Source organism: Falco punctatus (assembly GCF_963210335.1).
Source record: "Falco punctatus genome assembly, chromosome: 5".
Lineage (NCBI taxonomy): Eukaryota > Metazoa > Chordata > Aves > Falconiformes > Falconidae > Falco > Falco punctatus.
This window is the reverse complement of record NC_137584.1, coordinates 39,154,382-39,164,464: the sequence shown is the minus strand read 5'-3', so window position 1 is coordinate 39,164,464 and position 10,083 is coordinate 39,154,382. Positions and strand designations below refer to the sequence as shown.

The 10,083-nt window shown below is 40.0% G+C and overlaps 1 protein-coding gene across 5 annotated transcripts in view; it reads right to left on the bottom strand.

Moving 5' to 3' along the window:
* Positions 1-1,276: 1,276 nt before the first annotated feature.
* Positions 1,277-10,083, bottom strand: part of RNASET2 (ribonuclease T2) — a 28,920-nt gene continuing 20,113 nt past the window's right edge. For all 5 annotated transcript variants that reach the window (XM_080388981.1, XM_080388980.1, XM_080388983.1 and 2 more), the window contains exons 7-10: positions 8,862-8,975; positions 6,547-6,592; positions 6,263-6,337; positions 1,277-3,817 (exon numbers count right to left, since the gene is read on the bottom strand). In XM_080388981.1, coding sequence (XP_080245107.1) covers positions 3,626-3,817; positions 6,263-6,337; positions 6,547-6,592; positions 8,862-8,975 — 427 coding nt within the window. In that variant the 3' untranslated portion in view covers positions 1,277-3,625. The remainder of the gene's footprint in view (positions 3,818-6,262; positions 6,338-6,546; positions 6,593-8,861; positions 8,976-10,083) is intronic.

The window sequence follows — 10,083 nt, the reverse complement described above, 5'->3', positions numbered from 1 at the left end:
CCACACCAGAAATGAGGTGACTAAATTCAAGAACCCACCCCTATGAAAATCCCCCTTCCCACTGCAAAAGCCAGCAGCTGCCGCTTTGCTGCTCTAGACACCTAGGCTGTCCACTTCGGTGGGACTCGACTCACAGCGTATTGATGTTGCTGCGTGGGTACTGCGGTCCTGCTGCCGCTTTTTTCCTTCTGATGGGCAGCAGCGCAGCTCCGTGCTCGCCAGCTACTGAGAGTGGAGTGGGGACAGGACACAGGCCTGTGCCACCTCCATTTCAGCCTGCAAAAGTATCTTTACCTATCAACTGGGCAACAGCAACTGGTTGCTGCCCCCACTAAGAACCAGGGAGATGGGGAGAAGACCCTTCTGCTTCTCCCATCTCCTGTTCCTGCTGGCAGTGGCAGAGCAGCCGGCTGCTGGTAGGGAGAGACAGACATGGCTTTCAGTACAACATACACATGCATGGGTAGCTACCTAGAGAAACTGATTAGAAGTTGTTTTTTCCAATCTTGTATTTCCCTCCACATCGTAAACTTGGCTGAAGCTGGGCTCCTGTGCAGCCGAGAAGGGCTCAGGGCAGGCCAGGAAGACAGTGAGAGAATGAGAGAAGAGAACCTTCCCATGGTATTAGAGGAGAAACTGTCCTTGGAAAGGGGACAGACAGCCCCTGCTCTAACCTATGGGCCATGGGATGCTTATGCATTTTGCATGAGGGCACTCAGACAAACAGTATAAACAAGCTAATTCCCTTTGTGGAGTTGATTAGTGTTATAGAGCACTGAGACTGCACAAACAACACCCCTGCAGGGATTTACCTAATTTATTCAATGATGCAGAAAAGAATATAGCCCACATCTTCCCCAGGCTATACTGAATCTTCAAGGCTGACAGATTTTATTTTGCTTAAGAAAGTGAGTGACACTTTTAAGAACTGAAGTGATTTTTAAGGCTCCCAATATACCTATGTTTAACTCCTGTATTTAAATTGTGTTAATCCAACCCTTGAGATTATACATTCTGATGAAAAGCAACCGCCAAGGCTGGTAACTGGCTGTAAGCCATTGCTAGAGAGAACAAAGGACATGATCTTTGGTCTGAACCAGTGCCACCATTCATTCACCTCTCCTGGTTGCCCACATCCAGACATAGCCCTTAAACGTATCACTTAAAACTTTACAGTGTCTTGGCACTTCTCTGCATAAAAATCAGTCAGTAGCTTTTAAAAGGCATTTTTATCTTCCTAAAAGCTAGGGAGGTGGGATTGTCAAAAACCAAGCAATGGCAGTCATACACAGTGTTTTATTACTACTACTAATAAATTAATCATAGCAAATTACAAAATCTAATGTTTAATAACATCAGTACAATTAAAAGAACGTGTGTGGTTTTGTTAATGCAGTACCTCAGGTATGTCCTTTAAACAACTTCAGAGTCTGTGAGGTTATTTTTAGCCAACCTTGACTTAACATCCGACCTGTTTTACTCAGTTGCAGGCTGTTGTTTAGCATGCTGCTGCATTTGCCATCTCCCTCCCTTCCTCTCCCTTTCTCATTTCAGATTATACTAGTTTCTCCTCAAAGTTTTAAAACTTAGCACGTCCCTCGCATTTCTTGCATTTGAAAATGAAGTTCAAAACCACATGGAAGCTATATGATCTACTTACTGCAGAGGCTGGTCATTTCTAACTCTTGTCTGTATCCACTGACTATTTGGCAAGAATCAGGTTTACTTTGAACCTCACATTGTGGATGTTATTAAGCGTCTGTTGTCACTTCCGTGCAAAGTACCTATTTGCAGTTGTTGGCTTTCCTTAAATTAATGCATTACATTTGAACTGCAGAGAACTCATAATGTATTTGTCTCCCTAAGCATTATGTGGTTCATAAAAAAAATATATAACTTATACTGCAATTAAAAATAAAAAATTAGGCCATTGATTTGAGCTTCCATTAAGCATGTGTCCGTGCAAGAACCAATGCCACCATTGCTTCCAAGTTTCAGCTTTTCTTCTAACGTGAAGAGGACCAAGGAATTAAAATTGCAGAAAAATAGGCAAACCCAACAATCACTCACTTGGCAGCAGCACAGCATGTTGCTGAGGATTTCGTGGGATGTTTTTATACTGTACCTGCTCATCCAAGGTGGCAATATTTATAGTGAGATTTTGAGAAGTCTATTGTTTTGATTAAGGACTGTGTTCATAACTGAACTGGTGACTGAAAAGCACTCAGCAAGATGTTTATGAGATAGTCGATGGCAGTTACCAGCCTAGGTTTCCAGTTCCCTCACTGCTAATTAGCTTAACAAGCAAGGATATGGCATTGCACCCCGAGAACCTTGAAAGGAAAAGAAGAACAAAGGACTTCCAAGGATAAAAAAAATCCAAACCATTAAAAAAATTGCACAGTTTTGAGGAAAAGGTGAGTCTTGCTTCTTTTTAAAAAAATCAACTTATGATGTGAATTGTAAATTAATGTCCATTTTAAGTTGTTTGCACTCTATTTAGTCCACTCAAAACCGATGTACTGTCTAAGTACTATCTGAAAGAGATGAAGAGAAAGTTTAAAAAAGTACAGGGTTACTCCCAAATTTTGTCCCCTTTGGAAATGTGCAACTTTGTGGCATGTTATTATTATGGGGTGGAGATGCACTATTGCTAACATTTGTACTTCTCACTGAAAATCCTGTGGTATTTGCTGTTTCACCTATAAAAAGCTGTTTCTTGGAACAAAGTGATTACGTGACAATCATTTTTGAATAAAAGTGCAGGCACTCACACTTCTGTGGTAATGCTAAATGTTCAAATACAATGAAAAATTAATAACAACATACTTCTAGGGCCTAACGTTTTCCTACACTAGCAAGTTAAGTTCTAAGATTGGCTGTTCTTCAAGACTATATCAAGCTAACGTAGCAAAATCAATCAAAGAATAAGTAAGGCTACAAATAGTCTTCCTGAGGACCTTTACGCAGAAATGCTAAAACCCGATGAATGTTACTTCATCCACTATGTAGTTATGCATAAGCTGTCATCTTTGGTCCACCGTGATCTCCTGAGTGATGAAAGGTTTAATGCCTCAGAGGACCTGGCCTCTGTTCAGCACTTCTGGAAAGGAAACTTACACAAGGCAGTGGGTATTATGTCTGGGAAAGGATCTTCTGACAGGTCTCCAAGTTCTTTTTGTTTACATTAGATGACAATTTCTTGAGAAGAAAGTAATCTCAGAAAGACAAGCATTCTTTCAAAACAAAGAACAACTTAAATTCCCCAACTCACTGGCAGAAACCAAGAAGTGGCAGATTTAACTAAGAAGTCACAGTTCTCTTTTGAACATTGATTCTAAACATGAGCAAACCAAAAAGTCCAGGCAAAGCTGTAAATCAGATTCTGATCTCATCAATATCCAAGCAACAATTCAATACTTTAGCCTGTGTAACTGATAATACAATGTGGACCATTCTCCTTTAATGGCGAAAGAAGTATGTTTTCCAGCAGAAATCTTCCCAGCATGCCTGCAATCTGGACAGGGCTTTGGAATATTACTAAGTCAAGGCCACTTTCCAAGATACAATGTTTAAGGGTTTGGGTTTTGTTGCTCCTTAAAAACTTTTTCAAACTCTTATGGCTTCATTTGTGATCTTGGACCTGTGAAGGATAATAGGTTGGGAGAGAGTCACTGCAGACAGACAATTCCTCAGTTCCAAGCTTCAAGTCAGCCTGCACTGGGTCAGATTCACCCTCCAGTGCCGTGCAGTTTCTCAGCTGCAGTTCTTTGGTGAAGCAGAATTCAATCTGACCAATTGTTTGTGCTTTTTCACCCTAGAAACATGAGGGATGAGATCAGCTTAATGGGGAGAAGAAAATAAGGCAGTATGTCTGAAGAATTTATTTATCTATAGAATACAGTAGTGCTTATTTGTGTATTTGCCATTTAAAAATGTGAAGGAGACGGGTACCAGAGGTATCCACTCTGGATGGACAGAAACAAAACACATCCCAACATTATTCAGCAACATGGGGAATCTGCCAAACTAGTCTCATTATGAAATACCGCGACACAGATTATCTTGCCATTTATCAAATCTGCACAGTACACAGAAGCTGTTCACCTTACTGATGAGTTATGGCTGAACTCTGAATATTGAAAGGTATGTGTGACCTGAAAGCCACCTTTCACCAAATCTCTTGTAGCAGGATGGGAATTGAGGCAAAGAAAGTTCTCCAAAAAGGAGCAAAGAAACTTGGTTTTGTAATAGCTTTTACTGAAAAGAACACAGAAGCAAGCTGTCAAAAGTAGCAGAAATGTCATTTTTGGACTACAGGACAGATTAGGAAGAAAAATATTGGCCACGAATAAGACAGACGGGCATGGAAGCCTTTCATGTGGGACAGAAGATTATACAAAAATCCCCCAAAATGCTCAGGTGTGACAAAATGTATGGTAGGAAAAAACTGGTTTTGAAACCTTTGAGCCGAACCAAAATACACATACAAGACAAAAGTAACTGTGGTGGAGTATTTTTTTGTTGTTTGTGATTGAGTTTTTTACTGTTGGGGTTTCTTTGGGTTTTGGTGGGCTATTTTTTGTTTAGGGTGTGGGTTTTTTTTAAGAAATTTAAGAACACAGCAAATGTGTAATGTTTTAAATATCAAAGTATCTCCATAACGCACTTCAGGCATTGACAAGGCTGGAGCTCTGAATTGGGTTATCTTCAAACAGCTGTGGTGTACTCTTTCCTCTCTATTACCCATTAGATTCAGCTGTTAAGCACAGGAGACTCAAGCTTTAAATTACTTCCACATAATCTGAGCAGTACCCCAACTGTACTAAAAGCAATGGCAGAACTCCAGTGAACAGAGCTAGAAACTGGAGTCTGTGTTAGCTCTGTATTTCTGCAACATCAAAAGGTGGGTGAGTGTGCAACCCACATCCAACTCACATTCCTCTGTTGCTTACAGTAACTTAAAAATACTTTTTGAAAATGCTGTAACCTAGAATTCTTTTTCACATGAAGAAACATCTGAGCATAAAAAACTCAGAGCACTACTAAAGTAAATGAGCTAACAACACAGAAGCTATTGAACTTCAACTGTATCTTGGCAATTTTTCATAAAATTGTCTGTGTATGGGCAATAACTCTGCCAAGTGTTTTGTAGTAAACCACTTTTATCAAGCTGAGATAATAAGGAAATACTCATAAGAGGGAAAGCTATCTTTTGGGTTTGTTTTTTTGTTTTCCTGTTGGATAAAAGCAAAGAAACCTAGCTGAAAAAGGGAAGAAACAGCTATGCAGCCTACCCATTTAATTGCTCAAAATACTATTTTGTTCCTCCAAAGGCATTTTGATTTCGATACGGAGACTTGTATTTTATGCTACAGCATCTGTGTGTTTCTCTACTGGATTGTGATTCACAGTATAATCATTGGCAAGGAAAAGTAGAAAGAAATGGAAATTCTAGACACTGTTGGCTCGAGAGGAAAGAATATAGTCATCCTGAACGACAGTGAAGCCCAAAATGCCTTTTTCTACCTCTTTAGGTACAGGCTTTTAAGAACAACCTCAGAGAAGAGCCTCCGGGCTGCTTTATTTCTGAAGGAGTCTGTCCATGGAGGCAGTTCATGCAGAACATGAGCGATGCCCTGCGAAGGAAAGACTGCTGCTGACAGGCAGTACCTTTGTCAGGGCTGACAGTCGCTGGCTCCATTCAGCTCACTCTTGTTGGTTACAGTAATTTGCTATATGGCAATTAAGCCCTAGCAGGAGGATTGAAAAGTACTCAGTTACTGCAGTACCTCTAGCATGGTGGTTACAGCACATGCAGGAGATGCAGGTTCAAATTTTTAAAGACAAAGAGAACTTTAAAACCCAGCGCTCCTACTTTCTGAGTATGTATACCAACAGCAAAGTTACTAGGTGAAGAATGGACACTTCCTGACTAACAATTTTTCTGCATTAAGAAAAGGCTGTGGCAACAGTAATATAAGCTGAACTCAGTGATGCCAGTATGTAAGCAACGTTTTTATGAACTCAACTCCAAGAACTGAGCAATATCTAATCTGCAAAGAGATTACACAAGGAACACCGATACCTAAGTTTCACCATGCTGAAGATTTTTCACTCTATTTTTGCTTTTGGTTTTTGATAAAAAGTAGTCTTTAAAAAAGTTGTTGGGTCTTTTGTTTGGCTAGACGTTTTTTTTTTTTTTGTTTTTTTGATTTTGCAGGGTTTGGGCTCTGTATATGTGTGTGTTTGGAGTTTTTACCTCTTCAGGAGGAAGACATTGGATCTTTGGTGTTACACCGTAAAACTTCGTAAGAGTTTCCTTTATGGCAGTCATCTGAAAAATTAAAAAGCTTAAAGAAATTAATAAGTCACTAGCACGTGTTCCAACAGCTCCCACACTCGTTAAGTTCACAAAAACTTTTAGATAAATCAGAATGTTAAAGAGCAATTTAAAAAAGATCACTTATTCTCTAGAAATTACATGACTCCTGATGAAAAAAAGTACCTGCACGTGATTTTATTTTATAAAAGATTGCCTCTTACCTGGTAATACGAACTGCTTGGCTTTATCCCAGCTTTCAGGAGACAACTGAAACAAAGACAAAACATTTTTCCACAGTTCCTGTACGCAAACATAACTTCATAGTCATTAGGTAAACAGATAATCTTAGTGAGAATCATCACAACAATGGGGAGGAAGGGAAACTTGCCTTCCATCCACTACCAAGCCTAGGAAAGACTCCCCTTTTCTGAAAGGCTACTTCCCATCCAACTCAGTAGGGTCAGGAAGAACCCTCTCCCCTGCCTTAATCTGAGGAGCTGGGGGAGTCAAGTCTTCAGACACGGCTAGGGGAAAGGGCTGTATCATTGTTATTTACTGAACCTTCAGAATACTCCATTGAGTGGCAGTACATGTAGTTTAATTGCCTCTTTTCCCCTGCCTCGAGCCACACCCCTACGCTCTGGCCACCAAGAAGGGATGGAAACAGACTTGTGAGGCTGCTCTAGGCACCCTCATGTTCTAACGTGGGGTGGGCTTGCTGGGGTGGGAGGTGCACAGCACGCTGGGAGAGGAACATGGTCTGTGGATTTGGATTAACATCAATGCCAGGGCAGAAACACTTCCTAATGAACAGATTTTTGAAGAGGAAAGGTTGTTCACATAAGCAAAACAAGGTAACTCACAAAAACCTCAGGCCTATATACGCCTTTAGATTCAGCCCTGAGGGAAGTCCACACTTCCAAGCTGACAAGAGTCAGGACCCAATAGATCCAAGCCTCTACGTCCCAGCTTCTTCCATAAGGAGTGGGAATGTTCAGCATCTCACATGGATTTAATCCATGAGTGCTAATAATACTCAACCCTTCCAAGGTCAGGTTCTGCATGGGGAAGACTGAACCCAGTTTACTAAAGGTCTAGCTGTTCATCATAGCCATTTTCCACGGGGTATAAGGAGGCCAATAAAATAGGCAATGTTCTGTCATTCTTACAAGAGCCTGCATGATAACTTCTTTTCAATAATTCCCTTTCTGGAAACAGTCTCTTAATCACTACCACTACTTTTTCTCATTCAGGTAAAATGAAGTACAATGAGAGTACCAGCAGTGTATATCAGAGAGTATCAGAAAATCAGAGAAAATATTACTCTTTTCAGTAAAGATTAATTATACGCATTTTTACAGCGGAGAATATGCTCTGAGCAATTGATTTCTATGTTTCAGTTGCTACTCTTTTTCAGTGCTACACATGCTGGTATCAAGTCACATAACTGGTCACTGTGCCATCTGTAAATGTTTTAGTCACACCATCACAGCTACTTCGGCAACTGACTTATCAGACATTATTATTTTAATACTACATACGACATGCTCTTAAGCACTGTGTCTAGAAAAATCTGATTAAGTTTTACAAGACACCTACAAGAATAGGAGGGGGGTGGGAGAAAGACATATTTCCTTTGTGCATGTGCAAAGTGAATGAGTCTGTCTTAGGAGATTGCTTGGAAAAAAACATCGACAGAACACTATTTTTAATTTTTTTTTAAATTATTTTTAAGATATGTTTCTAGATACAAAATAACTTCTCTCCTTTCTCTGATAGAGAGACACAATTCAAGGTCAACAAAGCTGTGTGAAACATTCTCCTACTCATATCAAGCACTGATCAGGAAAGGGCTCTGACCTTCTACCATTCACCTGCAGCCAGAACGTGTACATACAGTGCTTGGACAAGCCACAACATTCCCACCAACATTTTGTATCTGGAATGGCCAGCACTTTGGAACCATGAGGAGGAATCAGCCCCTAGGACAAAGCAAGACTGTCACATTGCCGCTGTTTGAAAGGACAGCAGAGGGCTGCTTGCAGTGACTGAACACTGCCCTTCAGGACACCCTCTCTTGCTGTTACCTCTCAGCCTCTTCCCAGGACGTCCTTCAGGATTTTGCCCACAGCTTGTCCTTTCCTCTGAGCACAGCACTGTCTTTTCTAGAAGCATGTGTTTGGCCCTCTGTATGACTCAGAAGTCTGGGGGAGGTTGTCACTTGATTTGTAAGTTTACAGGTAGAATAGCTTTTGGTAGCGAGATATAAGTGATAAGGCTTCTCAAAATTTACTGGCTCACATTGTTTAGAATTATGCTGCAAAGAACACTGCTGGCTTACCAGACTCTGAGGTGATCAGAGACATGCTTCCCAGAGTAGACAATCCTTCCTCTGAACTCCAGTACTAAAAATAATTTATGTTAATACTCATTTCCCCTCTGCCATCAGATTTTTAGATTTTTCTTTTTAGGCTAGATTTGAACCTTTTAGGAACTGTTTGAAATAAGAGGCAGACCACTGAGCTCATTTACATACCTGTTAAGATCAATGTGCTGGTAGAGTTCTAAGGCTTTACTAAAGTATTTTTTCTGAGAATTAAGGATTGGAAGCGTGGCTGCACAAGTGCCATGTTTCTCCCACTCATGCTTCCTATAGGAGAAAAGCAAAATTTAAGTTTTAGAAAACATTATATGCTGCACAAGCTAGCCAATACAATTAAAGCAAGCATCTGAAAGGCTGTATGTGTGAAGTAAGACACTGCACTCAGAAAAATACTGCACATGCAAAAAGGCAAACCAAGAGAACTCCCACCATTTCAATTACAACCATATCCATATATTGGGTTTTTTTAGTAGTATCATTTACCAAGATTTTGGACCTACCAGGAGAGTAAGGGAAAAGCCCACAAAGTCCCTCATTATGGTTTGTAACATCAGACTAAGGAAAAAGCCTTTCAGATAATAAGTGGTGTTAAAACAATACAAATGAGTTGGCCTTAACAGCGGCAGTTGCAAAAGAGAGACTTCAAATTAATGTAAGAGCTGCAGAAGACAAAGGAGATGATGGTCTAACGGTTTGGATGACCTGGGACATTCAGAATTAGTAATCTGTTTTCCTATAAATTATGTGTATGAATTTGTGTGAAAGTAATTTATAGTTCAACCCTTCACCTGTTATCCCACCAAAAGGAAAAAAACTCTCCTCCCCCGTCCATCACCTGTCTTTGTAAGATTAGGCATTGCAAGGTGACAAGGTAAGATAGATACCAATGGAGCAAATCATTGCTTCATTCCAAAGCTGACTAAGAATACTTCATGTCACAAGAGTGTGACAAAACTTTATGAAGCCAAAAGCAGAATTTGGGTGGGTTTTTTAGATTAAGTTAGCCCCAACGGCTGGAGTGTTTGGTTTATTTAGCTGTCTCCTTTGAATCAGCTCGGTTTTGAAATAATTAAATGAAGGAATTTATGAAGTAAACACGTATCATGCTCTTATGATACAAAGATCTCTCCATGTATTGCAAAGAGATGTTTGGAGGTCAGAATGGTAAGAATATGCCTAGAATATAAGTATTTCTGAATTTTGTATAAGTTTTAGTGGAATCTTATCTGTCAAATGTACTTTCAAAGCACTAAAAAATTCTCAAAACTGAACAGACTAACCCTTATTTTGAGTGTGTCCTTGTTTCAGCTGGGATGGAGCTAATTTTCTTCTTAGTAGTTGGTGCAGTGTTGTGGGTTTGGATTTGATTTAAGGA